At 37.9% G+C, this 23444-nt stretch overlaps 2 protein-coding genes across 3 annotated transcripts in view; both read left to right on the plus strand.

Annotated features, from left to right (window-relative positions):
* Positions 1–428: 428 nt before the first annotated feature.
* Positions 429–1347, plus strand: LOC114895605 (spliceosome-associated protein CWC15 homolog). Its single transcript, XM_029223158.1, has 2 exons — positions 429–790; positions 1020–1347. The coding sequence occupies exons 1-2, from the start codon at positions 429–431 to the stop codon at positions 1345–1347; spliced, it is 690 nt and encodes a 229-aa protein (XP_029078991.1).
* A 7794-nt stretch (positions 1348–9141) lies between these two features.
* The window catches only part of ANGPT1 (angiopoietin 1), a 253410-nt gene continuing 239107 nt past the window's right edge, over positions 9142–23444 (plus strand). For both annotated transcript variants that reach the window (XM_029223174.1, XM_029223175.1), the window contains exon 1: positions 9142–9932. In XM_029223174.1, the coding sequence (XP_029079007.1) occupies positions 9636–9932 (297 nt within the window). In that variant the 5' untranslated portion in view covers positions 9142–9635. The remainder of the gene's footprint in view (positions 9933–23444) is intronic.

Genomic DNA, 23444 nt, shown 5'->3' on the forward strand with positions numbered 1-23444 from the left:
TAATATTTAGTGTTTATTTTAATATACATTAGGAAAAAGCACACATGCTTATTTTCCCAGATACTCTTGTTTAAGGTAAATCTAAAATACATAGAAAGCTTAAACTTTGAGGTAAGGAAACAGGTAAACAGTAGTATAAGGGGTATGTATGCAGTTTTGATAAATACAGTGAAGGTGAATGTGATACAGATTCAGGAAACATTTTGCAAAACATGCAGGCTGTTTGGTACTTCAGGAGCTAACAGTCCATCTGTATATATCACAAGTAGAAGGAACATTTACCGATAGAGAATGAAATGGCTATGACAATCTTTTCCATTTTCCATTTACGTATGGTTGTCTTCTATTCTAGCCTTTCTTTCTTTGCCACAATTGTCCCCTTTAAAGATTTTTACTAAAAGTGAGCGGCAGCAGGAAAGCAGACTAAGATGACAGCAGCAGCTAGGCCAACTTTTGAACCTGCAAGAGGGGGGAGAGGTAAAGGAGAAGGTGATTTGAGCCAACTCTCAAAGCAATATTCAAGCAGAGACCTACCCTCTCATACAAAGATAAAATATAGACAGACCACTCAGGATGCCCCTGAAGAAGTTCAGAACCGTGACTTCAGGAGAGAGTTGGAAGAGAGAGAGAGAGCTGCTGCAAGAGAAAAAAACAGAGACCGACCAACCCGAGAACATACAACCTCCTCTTCAGTGTCAAAGAAGCCTCTGTTGGACCAGATTCCCGCTGCCAACCTCAATGCAGACGACCCTCTAACAGATGAGGAAAATGAAGATTTTGAAGAGGGGGGGCTTCCCTGGTGGTGCAGTGGTTGAGAGTCCGCCTGCCGATGCAGGGGACACGGGTTCATGCCCCGGTCTGGGAAGATCCCACATTCCGCGGAGCGGCTGGGCCCGTGAGCCATGGCTGCTGAGCCTGCGCGTCCGGAACCTGTGCTCCGCGACGGGAGAGGCCACAACAGTGAGAGGCCCGCGTACCACCAAAAAAAAAAAAAAAGAAATAGATTTTGAAGAGAAGAGTGATGATGATGATACTGCAGCTCTTCTTGCGGAGCTGGAAAAAATTAAAAAAGAAAGAGCTGAAGAGCAGTCCAGGAAGGAACAAGAACAAAAGGCTGAAGAAGAAAGGATTTGTATGGAAAACATTCTGAGTAGAAACCCTCTCCTTAATCTCACTGGCCCATCCCAGCCTCAGGCCAACTTCAAAGTTAAAAGGAGGTGGGATGATGATGTTGTTTTCAAGAACTGTGCAAAAGGTGTAGATGATCAGAAGAAAGACAAAAGATTTGTAAATGATACGCTGCGATCTGAATTTCACAAAAAGTTCATGGAAAAATATATTAAATAGTACAGTTTTATGTGCTTAATTAAAGGCTGTAAAATGTAAATGATATGACTTTATTTTGTTTTTTTTGTTTTTCTCTCCCCCCCCATCTAAATTGTGTATAGGCTTCCCTAATTTTAAGTTCCAAAGTATCTTTTCCTTTATTGATTCCTAACTTGATAAGGACTGGGAATTGGTTTCACCAATTGCCATCTCAGTATTTCCAGTCATACGTTTTTCTTTTGAATATGGGAAAAGGAATCTGCTTGTAATAAATATTTTTAATAATCTGTGTCAAAAAAAAGATTTTTACTAATTACAAGAGAGATAAAGAGGAAAGAACCAACACACATGTTCAGTGAAAAATAAGGTATACATTTTTTAGATTTAATGGATGCTTCATTTAAGATTACCATTAAAATGATGTCTTTGCCTATCAATTTTTATGAAGTAAGAGCCTGGTTAAAGCCATTATATAATATTTTCACATGTTTTATATACCACTGGAATTTATTTTCTAATTTAATTGCCAAATTCCTAATCTGATTAGATTCTTAGGGGAAGCAAAATTAGTATTGGAGAAAAAATAGATAAAATAAGGTTTTCTTTACTTTTGTGCAAGTCATGCCAGGCTGTATGTTTCATGTAAGATTAATAGAGGAGTGTTTCAGTTCTCTTTCATTTTATCAGAGGCAAACACTTGCTAGTTTATCTTACCATCCCAGGAAACAGAATGGGGTGATATATGCCACAAGTCTAGTCATAAAAGAAGTTCTTGAAAATAAGGTCATCTTGTTGAATTGGCCAGAAATGAGTTGGATAACAAGTCATGCTGATGAAGCCATAAATGGCGTCCACATTGCTACCATGGTTTCCAGAGAATAAAATTCTTATCATGCTACCAAATGTGACTGGTTTATAAGTCTGACCTACTGGTGTCTCTGTGAAGTAGTATATTCTTACTAAATTGTTTCCAACTTGTTTCATTCATTCAACAAATATTTATTGAGCACCTATTATGTGTCGGGCACTAACTGTTTCAGGTGTGGGTGATGCAGCAGTGAGAAAAAACATTGAAGTCCTTGCCCTCAAGGAAACCAGAGCTGTTTATGTGAACTACCATTGCAAACATGGTCACCCTCCTATATGAAAATGTGCTTCTTAATTAAATATTCTGATTTTCAAGAGGTTCAGAAGTGATTTTAAACAATTAAAAAGATGAAATGAGGGGATATGAAGTCAGGCCGTAAGATTCAATTAAACAAGTTTAAAAGCAGGACTATTTTTGAACACAAGAAAGAGAACTCACATTTTCAAACAACAAGAACTAACATTTAGAGCACTTGATATGCTCTAGACACTTTGCTCAGTACTTTATATCCATTATCTTATTTAATCTTCACATCTCCCTTATATAAGTGGTACTGTATTATCATCTTCATTTTATGGATCAGCACACTGAGCTTAGACTAATTAAATGTCTTGTCCACTGTAGTCCAATCTTGTTTACTAGCATAAACAAGAAATAAACAAAAACAAAACTAAAGCAATCCATCTCCTACCTTGACATCTATGGAGCAGTTTATCCAATTTGGCGGGAGGAAACAGAAAAGATTAGATTAACACAGAGTATGAATGCAAGACTAAAAATCAAAGAGTGATTTTAGAAAAATTCAGGGATCTTATTTCCCTGAAATAAGTGATTGATCCTTTTTCTTCCTCTACCTCTGACGAGCAGAGGTTGTCACAACTCTCTAATCACAAATACAAAATAACAGAAAGTCCTCTATGTTTAAGTCACCACTCAATGGAGGGAATTTATCAGCCTTGGCTACAAGGATTAGCCACAATCCAAGTGCTGTTGGATATACATGAGTCTTCAAATGGTGATTCCAGCCATTCCTTTCAAATACGTGCTATTTCTTAGTTTCTGAGAACATTTAAAATACGTTTTTTCCTGAATTTGGAAAAGTTAAGACAGAGAGACCTTCATGTTTTTCTCTCATCTAGTATTCAAGACTTCTGTAGGGAAAAAAAGAGTAAATGCAAAGTGTTTTATATGCTTTTTCCTGTAATAAAATCTCATTTTACTGGATCTTCAATGGAAATCTTTCTCCATTCTGGTATGAGGGGAATTTTGGCATCTGTATTTCTACTTGGTACAGTCTCCAGCTGTTTGTTTACTTTTCTGACTTGGGTACTTGTAGAAGTTATCTCTGTTGTAGAATTAACAAGTAATCTCACTCTGGAAAGTATTTCTGCAGTGTTTTCTTGAATGGTTCTTCAACCATGGCAATGTCCACGAGTGGCTAGGAGTGTTAGGTATTATTCCACTGCCACTCCGGGGATTTGCTTTGGAATCCATTGACTCTGAGTCTCTTATGTAGCTCTCCAGAAAGTGAGGTTTGGGGGCTTAGGCAAGATCAGCACAGGAAAACCTCCAAGGGAGAGTGATTCTTCTATGTCTTCAGATCTCATCATCAAGAATGAAAGTGAATGAGTCAGTCAGACAGTCAGCTGGGTCACAAATATTTATCAGTTGCCTCCTATGTGCCAGGAAAAGGGTATAGAGTGATCAAAAAGACAGATAAAACCCTAGGGAGGCTCTAAGCTAGTATGAAAGACCAACATGAAATAAATGACTTTGGGTCAATATTAACAGTCTAAGTAAACCAGATGTTAGTTATTTCTGTATATGGAGCAAGGACCAATGATTCTTCTTACTCACCCTAAAGAAGTCACTTGCCCAAAAGCATATATTTTACTGAAAATGATGAGAGATTTTTACCTCATAGGAAATGCCGTTTCGCTCCAGATCTCTGTACTTGATATATCTCTCCCAGTTTTTCATAGCCACACAGCCACAAGCTTCCTCTCTCTTTTGACTCTTCTCTAAACCTCTTTGGCTCCAGTCCTCCATTTCCAGATCTCTCCTTGCATCCCTTCTCTCCTTTCTTAGGTAGACAATTCTGTCTCATCTCTTTCCAGCTTGCATAGCTGCAATTAAAAACTGACTTAGCAAGCAGCACACCCACTAATTACCAAGAATTTCTCTCATTAGAAGGCAGGGGAATATTTATATAATAATTTTTATTTCCTCACCTACCTATATATCTCCACCCACTGCAGTGTCTTCCTCACCCCCACCCACTGCAGTGTTTTCACCTCTTTGCAAAGTTTTCCCAAATGGTTTGAGAGTTCCCAACTGATATTTCACATGTCCCTACAAAGTGCTGTCAATCACCAGGTGATATCCTCCCTCTTTTTCTTTTTCTGTTTTAGCCCCCTGTGGTTTTTTCATCTGTTGTGGATATTTTTGATGCCTACACAGTCACATGAAGGGGTCTTGGCTCTCCCTCCAGGGTTTTCAGCCAAGTGCCCTCCTTTTAGACATAGCTGCCAGTACCATAGCCCCACTGATATTCTTGAGCCCTAAAAGTGCTAGGGCAGAGCCATAGAATATGGTACCCCTAGGAAATAGAATATATTCTAAGAATATATTCATAGGATATGTGCTGAATGACATTGTGTTTAGTATGCAAGGAGGGGGAATGCTTTCCCACTCCTTTCTACCTTTCCCACCCCTTGCCATCACAGGGGTCATATGAATACTAGAGGAGTATCTGATGGTGTTCTTGAGAAATAAACTCTTATATTGTATAATTTTATTTTAGCACATGATAATCATGATATATAACAGGTGATATGGCACAGGACTGATCATTCAGAACGGACCCAAAATATAACTTGAACAATCAGATTGGATGTTCGTTAGCAGATAGGACAAATATATTGGTGCATCCTAGCTTAATATTAGCTCTGTTTTGGAAGATTGTAACATGAATCCATGAAGGCTGTGGTTGGGAAGAGAAGGAGACCAGTCTTAACTATAGAAGCCATGTTATTCCTGTCTCCCAAATTAAGAAATGTTTTCTCTCTGTTTTCTCGTACTCGGGTATTGTTGGAGGCATTATAGTTCATAGGGATGTGAATATAGGCTCCGGAGTTAGATGGACTGAGGCTCAAATTCCTGTTCTGCCACAAAAAGATCATGGTCTTGGGCAATTAACCTCTATATGCTATAATTTTCTTATCTGCAAAATGGGAATAAAATGCATAATTATGGGGGTGCTGTAAATATTAAATGAGGAAATTAATTTTTTTTTTTTTTTTTGCTGTACGCGGCCCTCTCACCGCTGTGGCCTCTCCCATTGCGGAGCACAGGCTCCGGACACGCAGGCCCAGCGGCCACGGCTCACAGGCCCAGCCGCTTCGCGGCACGCGGGATCCTCACAGACCGGGGCACGAACCCGTGTCCCCTGCATCAGCAGGCGGACTCTCAACCACTGCGCCATCAGGGAAGCCCGAGGAAATTAATTTTTTAAGGGTTAAAAAATGTTATGCATTATTATTGTACCACGTTCTTGTGTCTAACTCATTCTTTAGAATAACTTTGGCTTCATCCTGACTCTAGGCTCATCCAGTCAATGCAACAGATGTGGCCAATCATGTAGTAGTTAGATACTAAGTAATTAATTAGCTCATTCACTCATTTCTTTTTTTTTTTTTTTTTTTTTTTGCCGTACGCGGGCCTCTCACTGTTGTGGAGCACAGGCTCCAGACGCCCAGGCTCAGCAGCCATGGCTCACGGGCCCAGCCGCTCCACGGCACGTGGGATCTTCCCAGACCAGGGCACGAACCCGTGTCCCCTGCATCGGCAGATGGACTCTCAACCACTGGGCCACCAGTGAAGCCCCCACTCATTGCTTTAATTCTTTCATTCCTTCAACTAAAGGGCATAGTAAGCACTGGAGACCAATGATGAAAATGAGGAGATGACTTTATGAGCTCACAGTTAGAGGGGATACAGACCAAAAAAGAAATAATTAGAAAGCAGTGTGAGAAGTGCCATTATGGAGATAAGAAGAGAAGGTTATTGAAATGCATCAGAGAAAAGCCAATTATTATGCCTGGAGAAATTAAGAAAGCCTCACAAAAGAAGTAGTAAAGACTTGTTCTTAGGACAGATTTAGGGCCATCAATTTCCCATATAAGTGGTGTTCCCTATCCCACTGGAAATTTCTGGATGAGCGTAACATTTCCTGGGACTATTGTAGATATGAGATCAGAATCTTAAAGCATATACCTCCTTATTCCAGAGCTCTGATAATGCAAATAAAATACAAAGATACAAGACTTTCAAGATTAAGCTACCTTAGTATTCAATTGAATAAAATTATTAATTCTTTAGAACATTTTTAAACTTTTTTTGAGGTATGGTAGAGGAATTAAAAAAAATATGGCTTGTTTTTCATGTTACTTCTTAAATTCTAAAGTCTTCTAAATTATATCATTTCTGAATAATCAGCAACAACAACCAACAGTATTGCTACTGGTTAGGTTTAGTCCCTGAAAGCATATGGTCTTTACAGTATGTCATTAGGATCTTCTAATGCACCCAGTGTCTCCTCAGCTGAAGTCCCAAAACACATAAGTCCATTTTGCATGTTCCTGTGTTTTCCAGTTGCTTAAAATTGATCTTGAGATTTTTTTTGGATTGACATCAGTACTTCCAGTGTTACGTTTTTTTGTTTTGTTATTTTTCTGGAAAATAAATCAGTCTCTCTTTCTCTTACTGCTTCTCTGTCCCCTCCTTTCTTTTTTTAATTTTTATTTTTACCTTTCTTAGTTGTCTACTTTCCCCTCAGGAAGTTATGCATTCCTTCTTTTCATTTGTTCAGATTGGAAAAGTTTAAATGAACAAGCATATGTACATACACACAGACACACACACACACACACACACACACAAGGAGGAACAGATTTTTTAACAATCGTGGCTGTTACAAAACACAGGAGCACTTAAATAGAGATCTCACTACTGCCTTGTGTGTCTTCTGTCGATTTTTGGCTGTATTTAGTTCTTCATGAAGCACTTACAGGTGTTGGTTTTGGACTCTTTTCTTTCCAGGGATAATTTTTGAAGCAAGCAATGTTGGAAAATGTTCTCAGATAATCTGTACTCTGCCAGTGCACTTTGTCCTTGTGGGCCCTAAAAAATCAGTTTCATGTGGGTTACCTGTCACTTTGTATGTTTGCTTTTTAGGTACAAAAAAGGATTAAATCACTTTGGTTGTATAAAATGGCTTTTAATCAGTTCTTTTTCTTCTAGGTACAATCACTTAACCTGCTTTAAGACTGTGAATCAGTGCAGCTGGAGCCCTTTTGGAAGCCTTTTGGCTGTTGTTGGGTTAGAAAAATAGAGTTGGAATCAGTTGGCCAGAGTTCACATACTGGCACCATCACTTGCTAGCTATGTGACTTGTGACCGATTAGCGTTTCTTTGATTCAGTTTTCCTATTGATAAAAATAAGGTCAAAGGTAATATCCATGTCTTAGGTTTGTTGGGATAATTAAATGAGATTGTGTGTAAGGAGTGTTTAGCATAGGCCTGGAAAATAGTAAGCTTTTAATAAGTGTCATTCTTATTATTGCATGTGAGTGACATAGCCAACAAGGAGACATGCAACATCAGGAAGAGGCTACGAAGGCAGTTCAAAGACTATCGCTATGTTTGGTATTACTTGCTTCCATATCTGTCAGTTCAGAAATTTGTTATTTGGTGTGGAAAGGACTGATAAGTCTTGGCACAATGTTTTCCCCCAAGTAAATCACATTTTTTCTGGAATTTGTTTTGCCCTCTCCTCTAACTTCTCTTCACACGCCAGTCTCTAACCCCTACTGCCCTTCATCCACTGCCCTGCCCCTCCATTCCAGGACATGAGAGTCAACATCTGTCGCTTCGTTTTCACACCATGACTGCAGTTGGGAAACTCCGTTCCCCAAAATCCTTCCCAGTTCTTGGTGAAAGCCCCTGGTTATAATTCATGTTTTCCACACACACTTAGTAAAGATTGCAGTGCTGTAAAATTAATTCTATAATTATCACCTGTTCTTTATGTTCAAATGTTTACATGCTGCATTTAAGAAATCACCTTCTGATAATTTTTATTTCTTTACTTAATAGAAGCACAGCAATTTCTCCCATACAGCACTTTGCTGCCTCATTAGCACACCTGATATGTTTGTTCTCAGATAGTTTGTCTATACATCCACAGGAGAATTTATGTAGAACTTCCGTACCAGCATTAAAGATAGCCATAGCAACACCAAAGAGGGCCTTGTGAAATATATGATTACAATGTACCACGGGAATTAATAATTCTCAGGCCACTGTCTTAAATTGTAACCAGACTGTTTTTGTAAGGAAGTTGCTCAGTTTATGTACACAGAACACATAGGGCTGCATTTTAATTGGGGGACCAGTTTTATTTAAAATTTATATCTCAGAAAGTACTTAAATTATTCTACTTAATATGCCTATGCTATATCTGAGTGATGTTATGAAATGTTTTGCTAATTTGACCCTTCCTGATAATTTCCTAAAAGTCTAAGTGAATACAATGAAAGAATACCATCTCTAAAAATGGTTTTAATATCTTTTTCCCCAGAGTAAAGAATAAATTTTTTAAAAAATAATTATACAAATTTATCATTCACTATAAAAAGTAATTTTACTAGACACTGTGTCAGTTTTCTTCTTCGGGTTCCCCAATTAAGTAGAACTTTAAAAACATACTGTTAGTTTACTAGATTTTAGTAGGTCAGCATGCACACCAAAAGTGTATTAAGGTGGACTGCTCTATTGATTTGTGGTGAATATCCTAAAGGCTCAAGGCAGTTGTCTGCGGAAGGGGCGGGAGGGCCATACATGATCGAGGTCATGCGCATCTAGCCAATTTGTAAGACGATCCAGCCGCTCCAAGCCATCAGCAATTCTTAGCATAGGGGCACACTCATGCATTCTTGTCAAGTCATCTTGTGAAAGGCTGCCTGCTTCCAGCTTGGCTTGGATGTGCAACCTTAATAAAACTCACTGAGGTCTGGGAGAAAATAGCAGATCTGCAGCAGATAGGGTAGAGGAAAGGGTCTAGAATATGTACACGCAGCTGACTCAGGCAGGCTACACGCTGAACGGTTACACTGAGGAAACCATAAATCTCAGCTACTATGCAATAAATATCTCAAGTTTTAACTAAGGAAACTATCTTTACAGTGAAATTAAAAAAATAACATTTTAGAACAAAGCTAACAGATGGCTAGTTTTCTGTGATTCTTCTACAAAAGCTTTCTTTGAGAGGGGAAAAAGTCAAACAAACAAGCAGTTTTACCTGAAATAAAGAACTAGTTTAAAGGTCAGAAGAAAGGAGCAAGTTTTGCGAGAGGCACGGAAAGAGAGTGCTGGCAGTACAATGACAGTTTTCCTTTCCTTTGCTTTCCTCGCTGCTATTCTGACTCACATAGGGTGCAGCAACCAGCGCCGAAGTCCAGAAAACGGTGGGAGAAGATATAATCGGATTCAGCATGGGCAGTGTGCCTACACTTTCATTCTTCCAGAACACGACGGGAACTGTCGTGAGAGTACGACAGACCAGTACAACACAAACGCTCTGCAGAGAGATGCTCCACACGTGGAACAGGATTTCTCTTCCCAGAAACTTCAACATCTGGAGCATGTGATGGAAAATTATACTCAGTGGCTGCAAAAAGTAAGTGATTGCTTTCAGTTTCTAAATGCACGGAGCCTTTTCTGTTCTTGCACTGTAGCTAACTTAAGAGTTCCTTAGGGGAGCATGTGTGTGTTTACCTTTTGCTCCAGGGGGGCAGTGTTTGCAAATGCAAGACGGCTCTTTCCCTGTGACTTCACGGGTGAGCAAACGTTTTTTAGGCTTGTGCAAACCTCTGAAGGTATGGTGGCACCCCGTTTTGTGTGCTTAATACTGGCACATTTTATGACATTTCTGGTTTTCCCTTATTTAAAATGTAGCTTAAGTTTTCTATCAAAATCCAACTTAAAAAATTGAGTAAGTTAGTGAAAAAATAAAGTAATAATGACAATACTAGTTTAGGATCATATCGATTTTACAACAAGAAATTTTCTTCAGCTAGGACAGAAAATCATCACCAGATACTTATTTTTCAACCTCTAGTAAAGTTAATATGAAATGAGAGTAAATACAAAATATGATATTTGATTGGAGAACTTGAATAAGTATATAAAGGTAACAATTTCAGCAAGTAGTAGTATAGTAAAGGACTGATTTCTGTCATATATTTCTTCTGTCCTTGAGAAAAAATCAGGAAGATTTATTTTAATGTGAACTCATCAGGAAGAGGTTGTTTACCCACTATGAAAGGAGAAATTGAGCCAGTGGTGGCTGTTCCCGAAATGCACCTGCAGATTTGGGCTGAACACAACATGTAGGCTTTGGTATGTTCCTGAAGTATCTCTTTCCTCAGGACATTGTAGTTAAACACAGTGCAATATGGGAGTCTAAGTATCCAGATAAATGTTAATGTTGAGTACGCATTTAAATCCCAATTTGTAAAAATCAAATTAAACATTTTATTTAGTTATTTCTGTATAAATCATTTAAAAGTTTTTGTTGAAAATATGCCTATAAAGAAATAACATACTTTCTGCAGTTCATTCCCTCTTTACTCTCTGTTTAATTGTGTAACAGGTAAGCAGCAGATAACAAGTGTATTCAAATATATCACTGGAAGGGTGGCAATGTCAATGTCCCATTTGTGGAAAGCTTCTCCCCCAGGGATCTTTGCTAAAAATTCAGTTGGTGTGTATGGGTAGGAACGCAAGGAGTCTAGTCTTTTTTAAGTTAGTCTGTTAACAGAACAGACCCTTTAAGAAGATAAAAGATAGGGAAAGGACAGATGCTCTATTTTGTTCCTGTGTGGTCACGCTCACTTAGATCATCTCCTGCTGAATCATGCCGAGTAATAGTTATTTTACTTTTTGTCCACTAGGGACTGAACTAAGATCACTGTTATTTTATTTGACAAATTAACTAAAACTTAGTAGTTTTAGAGTTTCCAAACCTGGAATTTTAGTTAATCTTTCTATTGTAGATTACAGGTGAAAAAATACATAGGCAAAATAATAGCAAGCAAGGAGAATTCTGCAGTCTTTTGATAATATAGCTTAAATTTCAGGCATTAATTACAGCAGCAGTTTATAGTAGAATATATTTTTTTTCCTTTCACAGAACTTATTTCCATCGTGAACAAGTGAATTTGGTTGAATAGCTTATTACTATTCTCAATATACCGCCCATATAGTTTTTAATGAGAATTTAATCATAAATTAGTCCGGATTCCTTGAGGGAGGTGGAGAGGGAAATTTAGTTCCAAATTGTCTTCAATGAGCTATTCTACCAAAAATGTAATATTTTGTTTGCTTAAAATATACAATCAAAATGGTGATTTAAACATAGTAATGCGTATTTTTTTTGTTGCTATGCAGTTATTAAGCAGTAGCAGGGTAAATACATGATTCTGCTGGGTTTAAATCATGCCCAGGCTTCACATGTTAATGTTTGAAATAAATTTGATTTTTGTTTGCATTGTTTTTGGTCAATGATTATGAGATAGTTTTCAGATTATAGCCAGGCATAATTATGAAAATGTTCTTTGGTTATATTGACCCTTGCTAGCATGAATCAAGCCGAATATATGCTGAAAATGTCCCTGTTGGTATGAGTCAGAGCAGTTTGGCTTGACTATTGTCCGTTTAAATTTGCACGTCTTTTGTCATTGTTAATGTGATTGGTTGGAGGATCAAGAAACCAAATAAATGCATTCAGCGAAGAGCTTGCTAAAGGCTTTCATAAATTTCCCTTAATTAGAGGTTTTCCATACTTCAAGTTCTAAATTTCATGTAAGGTACTTATTTTGATAATTCAAATGTAAATCTTTGTTATTGTAACCATTTGGTATGCTTAATACTATAATTTGTACTACTTCTATTTTGATTCCCAGTAGTTGTGTTAGGATAAGAAGCAATGCACTGCAGAAACTGAGGCTATCAGTGTAAGTGTAAATAATTCATCCATTTATTCAACAAAATAATTAAAGCATATGATTATTATGCAGCTCATATCATCACTATCAGAAATTCTTTTGATGCTGAATGTGTATTATCAATGCTAGAAGCAGATCGATGACAATTTATATTAATCTATTACCTTCCTTGATGTTTGGTAAACTGGGTTCTTTTAAATATTCTTCAGAAAACCCTGACTGTCACTATAAGTCACCTTATGAAACTTATACTCTCCAATCTCATTCCTCAACTTCTCTGGTCTTACAACTGAATAAGATGATAAGCAAGGTGGTCAGCAGGGCATAGGATGTGTTGGTCACTGTAAGTACTGGAACTGTTATGGCACTGGTCTCTTGATGCGATGGATTTAATTCTCGGAGATCAGGTTTCCATGATAACTTGTCGATTAACACCAATGTGAGATAGGTTTATAGCATTATCCTTACTTTTCAGATAGGGAAAAGCAATATACATAATTGTTCAAAAAATCACATTTTTATTGGGTGAAACACCTGGGCTATATGTCTAGGTTTGACTCTCTTCCACCATATAGCTCTTTTCAGAATTATTAGCAAACCATACCCATTACCAGAGAGTGACCAGATCTTGGGATAGTGACAGTAAACACAAAGGCCTTTGTGTCTTCGCCACTTTCTTGTGATTCCTTTCTACCTTTCTATTACACAGAAATGTCTGTTGTTTAATGTCTACTCCACATCCTGTGCTTCTTTTTTTTTTTTTTTTTTTTTTTTTTTTGTGGTATGCGGGCCTCTCACTGTTGTGGCCTCTCCCCCTGCGGAGCACAGGCTCCGGACGCGCAGGCTCAGCGGCCATGGCTCACGGGCCCAGCCGCTCCGTGGCATGTGGGATCTTCCCGGACCGGGGCACGAACCTGTGTCCCCTGCATCGTCAGGCGGACTCTCAACTACTGCGCCACCAGGGAAGCCCCTGTGCTTCTTGAACTATTGTTTTCTTTCTCTCATATACCCAAAGTTCACATATATGTGTATTTAAAACCTTTGGATTTAAAATATTAGAATTTGGGGGAATGCTTAGAAAGTCTGTTTTGCCTTTGCCAAACGGTGTCTTTTCTTTTTTTGGTTGAAAGTATAAATACATTGAGTTAAAAAAAACATGCCTTGTAACAGAGAACAAGAGTCTATCTACTATAAGCATTTCACACTAGCTAAAATTGACAAATTGATTGTTAGTAAGAAATGTAGTTATGAATTACGATCCAGAATATTTTAATAAATGAAATACTTTTAATGAAGTGCTTGGCTAAATTTTTCTATTGACAGCATTTTTTGACTAACAGCATCCTCTACTTGAATATTGTATTCTTTTCTTCAGAGAATTAGTATTTGGCATGCAGTTACCTGAAATATATTAATGATGATGATAATCTTTTTAAAAGCCCTTGTATTACACATATTAACTCATATTAATATCTATTCATAGAAGGTGACTTCCATGAGGCCAGTGATGTGTGTTTGTCCAGTGTCATTTCCCCAGGGCTTAGAGTAGTATATCATCCATAGCAGATAGATAATAAATGTTTGTTGATTGAATAAATGGATGCCTTCTCTGTGTGTTGCAATCTACATTTTATTATGTACTGTTAACATTTTGGATATATACCTTCCTTCCCTAAGTAGATTTTAAGTTGTTTTTTAAGCAAGGACTATGTGGAGGAGGAAAAATAATTTTCTCTCTACCCTTCTAGGTTCATGGCTGAGACTTTTCTATAATAAAAAACATGTTAACAAGAGAAAAACAAACAGAAGTTTAATAACATGTATACCTCCATGTATATGGGAGATGCCCAGGAAAATTGAGTAACTCCCCCAAATGACCCAAGCTTCCACCTTAAATACCGTCTCCAGCTAAAGACAAAACAAGATGTTGGGTAGGGAGAGCCAGGTTTTCAGGTAAAACATAGTAAACAAGAGTATGGTTGTTATGAAGATTTAAGTCCATGCCTTCTCCATTGATAGAGTTGCTAGAGGTTTAGTCATCTTCCTCTTGGAGGTACAGAGAGTGAGACACCCTTACAAATGGAGATCTCCCTTATAAATGTAAATTTCTCTTATAGAAGGCTAATTTTGACTTGGTTTTTAGAGCTTTTCCTATGTCTGCTGTTTCTTAAAAGTATCAGCCTGAAATAATCCTTATGCCAAAAATTCATAATTTGGCATGACAAATTCTGCTCCCCTTCAACTACATCATGCAATTATTTTTGTCCTAATATTAATTAAAAAGATATTGAGCCTAGAATATGTGGTATTAATTATCCAAATTGTATTTAGCCAATGGCCTAGGATCTTAAAAACTTCTATGAATTCATTTGTCTTCTTAATTATTCTTTAAGAGTCATGTTGTTGCTGGTTTCTCCATGAAATGTACCCACACTCCCCTTATCCTCAAAGGCTGAGTTCTCCAGTGTTATCACATTGCATGTATCATGTTAGCACTGCATTTCCATGTTGTGTGGCTGTTGTCATTTTCATTATTTGTTTTGAGGGCTGTTCGCCTACTTAGACTGTGAGTCCGTAGAGCGTAGCAAAAGTCTCTTTATCCATCTTTATATCCCCAAAGATGTTTATTAAGTGTCTGAATAATATCTCTGTTATCATAATATAAAAATAAAAACATCACATGTTCAAGTGTGTGGTGCCATGTATAAAATAAAGTTAAGGGACCTTGCAACTGCTTTCAGATGCTAAAGTTTGCTTCTAAGTTACTTGAGGGTCATCCTGTAGGATGAAAAAGAATTTTATACTTCCAGACCCATAGGCAAACAGTTACTGCATACAGGAGTGGCATATATTTACATATATTTGTAATAATAATATGTGAACATGTGAATCTAAGTAACTAGCACTTACTTCTCATCTGTGTATGGTTTTCGTGGCTGGTGACTGTGCAAAACTAAGCCAGAGAGGATACTCTCTGTTTTATTTGCACATGTGAGGGGATTTCTAGAGTGTGTAAAATGAGCAGACAATTGATCAGTATGTTTTTAAAAATTTGTCACTAAATTTGAAGAAAATATGCATATATGATTTATGCATAGCGATAGAAAAAATGACAATTGCCAAGAAAGGTTAATAGGAATAATTGTCTTTTAAACTCAGTTGTAGAAATTTCTCCACCAACTTCATTTGAGAGTAACCCCTGATTTTCGAGCTAAGTAGAGCTCTTTAGTTAATGCCTCTGTATTAACTTTTCAATGAATAGTTAGGTTTTATTATTTGCTCGTTATATTGTAGAATTGAAAGATCCGAGAAGGCATAAAGACTTTCTGGGCCCCAGAAATTGGCATTTGGAGCTATAACAGCCTTTTGGATTTCTCTGCACGAAGGAGCAAGCCTTCCTGCAAACTGTCTCCATTGGTGGATGTCAGGTTTTAGGAGCATGGCAAGTAGGTTCTTTTCTATGGGTGATTGCAGCCTTTCTTACTCCTGACTGTGAGCTTTCTTTTAGTAGCACTCACTCATATGTAATTATTGGTTCAGTAATTTAAAATGAATGAGAATGTACCATTCTTTTCCTTAAAATCCCCCTACATTTTTCCATTACATGAGAAAAGGATCCAGATTCTTTACCAGGAGGTCCTATATGATCTGCCCCCACACTCCTATCTGGATTCCTCATTTACCACCTTTCCCTCATTCCAGACACTTAAATGACTTTAGCCTTCTTGTTATATCTCCAGCAGACCAGCTCTTTGCTGTCTCAGGGACTTCACATTCTGTTTGCCTAGCTAGTAAAATTCTTGCCCCAGATCTTGGCATGAATGACTTTTTCTCTTCATTCAGGTCTTTGCTCAGAAATCTTCTCAGAAAGTCTTCACTGAGCACCATTACCTACCACTTTCCCCCACTCTGCTACATGATTTTCTATCATAATATATATATTATTTCTTCATGGCATTTACCACTGTGACCTTTTATTGTTTATTGTTTGTCATATAATTTATTCCGTCTACCTCTACTAAGAATGTAAACACAAGAGGTCCTTGTCCATCTTGTTGCATGCAGTACACCTTACCCCTAGAAGAGTGCATGACACATAGTAGACTTCGGTAAATATTTGCATAATATATTCTCCCAGACCCTGTATGCTATGAGATAGAGACTGTGCCTGTCTTGTTCACTAGTTCTTATTTATTATTTTATGTATTATTTTGATAGCAGATAGCAGATCTACTTTTCTTGCACAATGCCTGGAACGTAGTTGGAAAGAATACTTTCTTTTTAATGACTAGAGGAATGAATGAATTCCATGGGCATATTTTGACTAAAATTAAATATATGTATGAAAATGAGACTTAACTATGTTTTATACATTACCCTACTATGTAATGGGAGAAATTTTAATTAGTCCTGAGTTTCCATATTCTGTTACAGGGGTCAGCAAACAATGGCCCTTGGGCTAAATTGTGCCTGCTACCTATGTTTGTAAATAAAGTTTTACTGGAATACAACCACACTCATTCCTTAATATACTGTGCATCCATTTGTAAATAAAGTTTTATTGGAACAGAGCCATACCCATTTGCTTATGTATTGTCTATGGCTGCTTTCTTCCTATAAAGGCAGACTTGAGTAGTTGCAACAGAGACCAGAAGGCCCACAGAGCTTAAAACTTGACATCCAACCCTTTACAGAAAAAGTTTGCTGACCCCTGTTCTATATCACAAAATGAATACAGTATTAACATTGAGACCATTGCAAGGTAAATTGTGAGGTTTGCTGTGTGGGAAAAAGATGACCTTCCAAGAAGCCAAATAATCTTCAGGTCCGTGCCAGTTGGCATAGAGCCTGTCTAAGCCATTTCTTGGTGTGGTATTGGGACATGCTGTGAGGTGACATTTTAGAGTGCAGGCAGGGAAATTTCATGTCTTTTTTTCCCCCCTGCCCATCTTGATGTGAACAGAGAAATAGTCCAAAAACAGATACACGTTAAAAAAGAAAAAGCACCTGAATAACAATACAAATCAGCAGCCTCTGGTTAGATGAGTCTGGGTGCCCGGGGGTCCTCTGCTTTATGTGCCTGTTTCATCCTGTTTGTTGTGTCATTAGCAAGAAGGTTGACAAAATATCAGAGGCATTCTATTTTCATAGAAATGGGACTCTGACTCAGCCTTTTACATTCAGTCTATTTAGAAACCTTTCCTCCTTCTGTCATTTGTTTTAGATATAAATATTACAAGTGTTCCCACTTACGTAGATGATGAGAGGGGAGAAGCAACAAGTGGGATGCTCAGCTACAAAATACAGAGGTTTATCAGCCCCTATACTATAATTTGCTAATTAAGGAGGTTTTGTTTTCTCATTCTGCATGCCTTGTCTCTGTTTGGAAACATAAACAGCCTTTTCCTGGGCCTTGTCTTCTTCTATTCTTTTTTTAATACCACAAGCTATATTGTGTCATTTGCTTACACGCACAACCCTAATAACATTCTGAGTCAGCCTTGCCTTTTGTTCCAATACAAGATTATCGTTTGTTATGAAGTTGGGAAGTTCCAAACTCCCTTTGGTTCTAGCCCCATGGTCTGAGGGAAGGAGGGCCTCTTAGTGTTTAAATCTCTTTACAAAGTGTACAAAAGATGTGCCCCCTCCCTTATCAATGAGGTTTCTAGAGAATGAAGCACTCTGTGGATCATCTTTTCTTATATTTGGAGGCTCTGTACCTAAACACTCTTCTCTAATTCTTACATAGAAATATTGGAAGTGAGAGGTTTTCAGCCTTGTTTATTCTTTGTTGCCTATCCAAATGATCTGATTTCTTCCTTTAAACAAATGAAAAGGTAATATTTAACCAAGAAAGTGACGAAAAACATATAAAGCCAGATACGACCCTACTGGTAGCTAATAATTTCATCAATAATGTATTTGGGCATATGCAGATTTTTTCTTTTGGCAGTAAGTGCTGGAGAATATAGAGCAAAATAAATGTAGTAAAGTATATATACTATATGATTATACAGCTTACTTACTACAGGTCTACATCGGCATGTATTGAAGTTCGTGTTGAACTATTGAAAGTGCATGCAAATTAGCATCAAGCTGTGTCTAAAGTAACTCGGTAGCTGAAATATTAATAAAATGCCAATGAAGTGAGAATATCTTGAATTGTTAGTAATATATACATGGAAGCCATCAAACTCACTGGCATCATATCGGTAAAATTACTATATATTTCTGTGGAACAGCTGATGATAATTTTGGAAGGTGGTATATTTTAAAGTTTCGTTTTATGTGTAGTTTAACTTATTAGGAAGGTGCACACTTTACAGATAGTCTCTATTTTGTTTATGAAAGCTGAATGCGTTGAGTTATAAAACTAGACCTAAAGATTATTGGAGGGTTTCCCTCCTACGCTGTTGGTGGGAATGTAAATGGGCGCAGTCACTGTGGAAAACCGTATAGAGGTTCTTCAGAAAACTAAAAATAGAACTACCATATGATCCAGCAATCCCACTCCTGGGCATATACCTGGACAAAGCTATAATTCAAAAAGGTACATGCACCCCTCTGTTCATAACAGCACTATTCATAATAGCCAAGACATGGAAACAATCTAAATGTCCATTGACAGATGAATGGATAAAGAAGATGTGGTACATATATACAATGGAATACTACTCAGCCATAAAAAAGAACGAAGTAATGCCATTTGCAGCAACATGGATGCAACTGGAGATGATCATACTAAGAGAAATAAGTCAGAAAGAGAAAGACAAATACCATGTGATGTCACTTATATGTGGAATCTAAAATATGCACAAATGAACCTATATACAAAACAGAAACAGAGTCACAGACATAGAGAACAGACTTGTGATTGCCAAGCGGGGAGGGGAAGGAGAGGGAGGGACTGGGAGTTTGGGGTTAGTAGATGCAAACTAGTACATTTAGAATGGATAAACAACAAGGTCCTACTGTATAGCACAGGGAACTATATCCAGTCTCCCAGGATAAACCATAATGAAAAGAACATAAAAAAAAGAATGTATATATGTGTATAACTGAGTCACTTTGGTGTACAGCAGAAATTAGTACAACATTGTAAATCAGCTATACTTCAATTAAAAAAAAAAGGTTATTGGAGGGTTTCCATTCCCAGAGAACAAATAAATATTTTATATATTTATTTATTTACTTATTTATGGCCACGTTGGGTCTTTGTTGCTGCACGCGGGCTTTCTCTAGTTGTGGTGAGGGGGGGCTATTCTGTGTTGCGGTGTGCAGGCTTCTCATTGTGGTGGCTTCTCTTGTTGCGGAGCACGGGCTCTAGGCATGCGGGCTTCAGTAGTTGTGGCATGCAGGCTCAGTAGTTGTGGCTCGCGGGCTCTAGAGTGCAGGCTCAGTAGTTCTGGCACACGGGCTTAGTTGCTCCGCAGCATGTGTGATCTTCCTGGACCAGGGCTCGAACCCGTGTCCCCTGCATAAGCAGGCAGATTCTTAACCACTGTACCACCAGAGAAGCCCCAAAATAAATATTTTAAAATCCCAAATTTTAATTCATTTCTAAACCTTTAAAGATAATTCCAAGATTTTATAAAACACTTTAACACTGTTCTTATCTTCACTATTACTATACAGTTGACTAGATTAAAATGCAGTGGGTATTTACTGCAGCTAAAAATTTGATTTGCTGTACCCAGAAGACCTTACATCTACCTTACCTCAAGTGCACAGACATAAGAGGCGAGAATTGTATCTTTATTACTAATATCACCAGTCTTTTCTTTATTTTCCAATTTTACTCAGTTTTTAAATATCAAGAACAGAGCTATAATAAGCAGTAGGTTTAATATAGTATTAATGAATAATTTATTGAATAAATTGAATATTTAATAACTTTTAAATGTCAATAATAGAGTGAAAGTTTAATATTTTTAACAAATGAGCTGATGAACTGTAAATATTTCTTAGCAGTGGAACCCAATTTCCAAACAAGTTATTAGGCAGAAGCTTAAAATGTAATCTAAATGCAAATCAAGGGGCTAGAGGAGAACTGGAGTGAGGCCCCACCATGACCCTGTTCCTCAGCCCTTTTCTCAGAGACATCCTTCAAGGGACCTTAGGTGTACAAAGAAATATATGTTCAAAATAGCTGCAGTGAAACTTTCAAATAATCAAATATTAGGTCGGTAAAGTTGCCAAAACCAATCTACTGGCAGACAGAAAGAAACATAACAGTTGAAAATTTGAATATTTATTGGCAGGCTGATGTAAGAATGTCCAAATCTGCCATATACAAAGCAGTTTAAGAAAAAACTGCAGGTTGTTCAAAAAAAAATAATAAATGCAGGTTGTTCTAGACTCAAAAGTGTTGAGGCCTACCCATATTTAACATGACCCAAATATGTTAAGATAATAGACAATTCTTGGATAATTAGTGGCAAATTGTTATAACTTATCTATTTTCTAAATTGTCCAATTTCATGATAGTTTATACTTCTCTGTTTTAAATTTAGGAACATGAATTACATTGATTACTTAATATCTCAAGCTGCAATTTTCACTAAGAACAGAATTCACTGTTAAGGATAGTGAAAGGAAATATGAATTTTAAGTAGGCATTTTGGTATTTTCAAAATTTTCAAAGATTCTTGTTAGATCTACTCAGCTAATCTTTGTTTCTATTTCTAGTATGTGACACTTAACAGAATTGCCATTTTCTTTTTCATATATGCTGGCTATTTAGCGTTTTTAAAGACACTGTCTGGACTGTGAAAGTTAATTCAGTTAAGAATAGGTAAAAATCATTCTTGAATCCACTTTCCCCAAAACACCTAAGCTGCAACATATGACAGTACGCTGAAAGAGAACAATCATATGAAGGCAATGCCTTCAATTCCATTAACTCTGTGGCACTTTTTCTCTTTCAGAGATGAATAATGCAGAGCCATTTGATATACTGATGGGGTGAAGGCTCCAAAGTCAGGCCTTATATGACTTTATTATTAACTGCTTATTATATTAGAAATGAAAGTTCTAATTTTTTTTCTGGCTTCCCAGTGCCCTGCTTTTTCTCAAACACCAGTTTGCCCATTCTGCACTTTGGAGACTTCTGAGGCTTGAAAACCAAAAGAGATGGTGAGGCAGTCCTCAGCTGGACAGACAGAAGGACTCAGAGGACCTTACTCCAGGCCTGGGTCCTTCTCATTCCTCTTCTTTCCTCTGGTATTGTCTTCATTAAAGTCCTATGTGATGCTCCTTGTACTGGCCTTGGAGTGGAAGTGTTAGAAAGAGGATGGACAAGAGGGTGGGCGAATGAACAGGGAGACCAGAGACTGTCCCTTTATTGGTGGCTGGAGGGCGCAGTGAGGGCCCACAGGACTATAGTAGTATCAAGAAGACTGCTTCATAAGAGATGGCAGTGAGTTCTGCCACGGGATTTTAGGATACAGGCATGAGTCATGGAGCTAAGCACCTGCCATTAACAAAGGACAGGCAGTCAGTTAGCCAGTTATCTAATCAAATATGCACTGTGTACAAGGTGGTCTGCTAGGTACTGGGAGACGGCGATAAATCCACTATAGCCCCTGTGGTTGAGAAGCCTAAACCCATTGAAATAGACAGACATGAAAGCAAATGCATTGTTTGTGTCCTCTATTTCCTATGTCAAGTCTAAAGACAGTACCACACAGTGATGAAGTATGTTGTACCTCGAGCCAGACTGCCTGGATGAATCTTGACAGCACCACTTCCTTGCTGTGTGACCTTAGGCAAGTTTCATAATTTCTCCATGCCTCATTTTCATTACTGGTAAAATGAGGTAATAATAGTACATACATTATAGGATGATTGTTAAGAGTAAGCATAAGTGGGCTTCCCTGGTGGCGCAGTGGTTGAGAGTCCGCCTGCCGATGCAGGGGACACGGGTTCGTGCCCTGGTCTGGGAAGATCCCACATGCCGCGGAGCGGCTGGGCCCGTGAGCCATGGCCGCTGAGCTTGCGCGTCCAGAGCCTGTGCTCCGCAATGGGAGAGGCCACAACAGTAAGAGGCCTGCGTACCGCAAAAAAAAAAAAAAGTAAGCATAAGTCACATAAATTACTTTGCATAAGTGTGATTGCATAGTAAATGTTAAGTAAATATTAGTTATTCCTTGGGGGCAGTTCTGGGTTATAGTAATAGTTAAATGTTGAGAACTTTTACCAGCTATCAGGCCCTTTGGAAGAATTTTACATGTATTAATTCATTGAATATTTTCGGTAGATAATATTATAATTTTCCCACGTAGCAAATGAGAAAGCTGAGGCACAGAGAGGGGAAGCAACTTGCCCAGCATTGTCCAGTGACTCAATGACAGGCCCAGTTCCCAATCCCAAGCAGTCTGGCTCTATGACCTATGCTCTTAACCAACTATGGAGTTAGCTACGGCAACTTTTATGATATCTTCTCTTATCAATCTTCAAACCTTAAGTCTATTTAAAATGTATTTCTGTGGTGGTGTTTGCGTCTAACCCTTAATTCTTTCACACTAAATGAGTTGCCCCTTTCTCAAGTTCTGCTTCAGACAGTCATTTGTCCTCATTCCAATTCTAAAGCTTCGTGGTTAAATTGACTGTGACATGTAGGTTATGCTGCTGATTGAAGCACAATAGCCCAATTCTCTCTGCCCTCCCACAGGTCTGTTAACAGACCAAGGAATCCCACGTCTGCAGTTCCTCCTGCCTATATCCTTAGAAGCACCATCTCTCGAAGTTACAGAGCTTAATTGAATCTGACTATTTATCTAAAAACTTCTAAAACACAAAGAAAGGCTTACAATTGCTTTACATGGGGTGAAGCTGCCTATTCTAAATATCGTCCATTCAATTTAATGACCTCCCTCTTGGATTTTTCTGTGGGCAATCCTTCTTGGAAAAGCACATCCTGGAACTTACAATATTATTTGCATGTACTTTCTTTTGTGGGTCATTCAGAGAGTTGTAAATATGAGAAGAAAAGCCTTGTTTTCTCAGGCAACGACCTCTTATCTCACTTCCTATTTTATTTATCATTGTCCCAATTAATTAAAACATTTCTGGTATTTTGGTTCAAGATCAAAACACTGCTACTTGCAAGCAATTGTGATGGCTCTTCCTCTCTGTTTCCTGATCTCAGAGGCCTGACCACTCAGATGCCTGGGCTTTGAGGG

Source organism: Monodon monoceros, unplaced genomic scaffold (genome assembly GCF_005190385.1).
Source record: "Monodon monoceros isolate NGI ecotype Baffin Bay Population unplaced genomic scaffold, NGI_Narwhal_1 Super_Scaffold_14, whole genome shotgun sequence".
In the NCBI taxonomy this organism is placed as follows: domain Eukaryota; kingdom Metazoa; phylum Chordata; class Mammalia; order Artiodactyla; family Monodontidae; genus Monodon; species Monodon monoceros.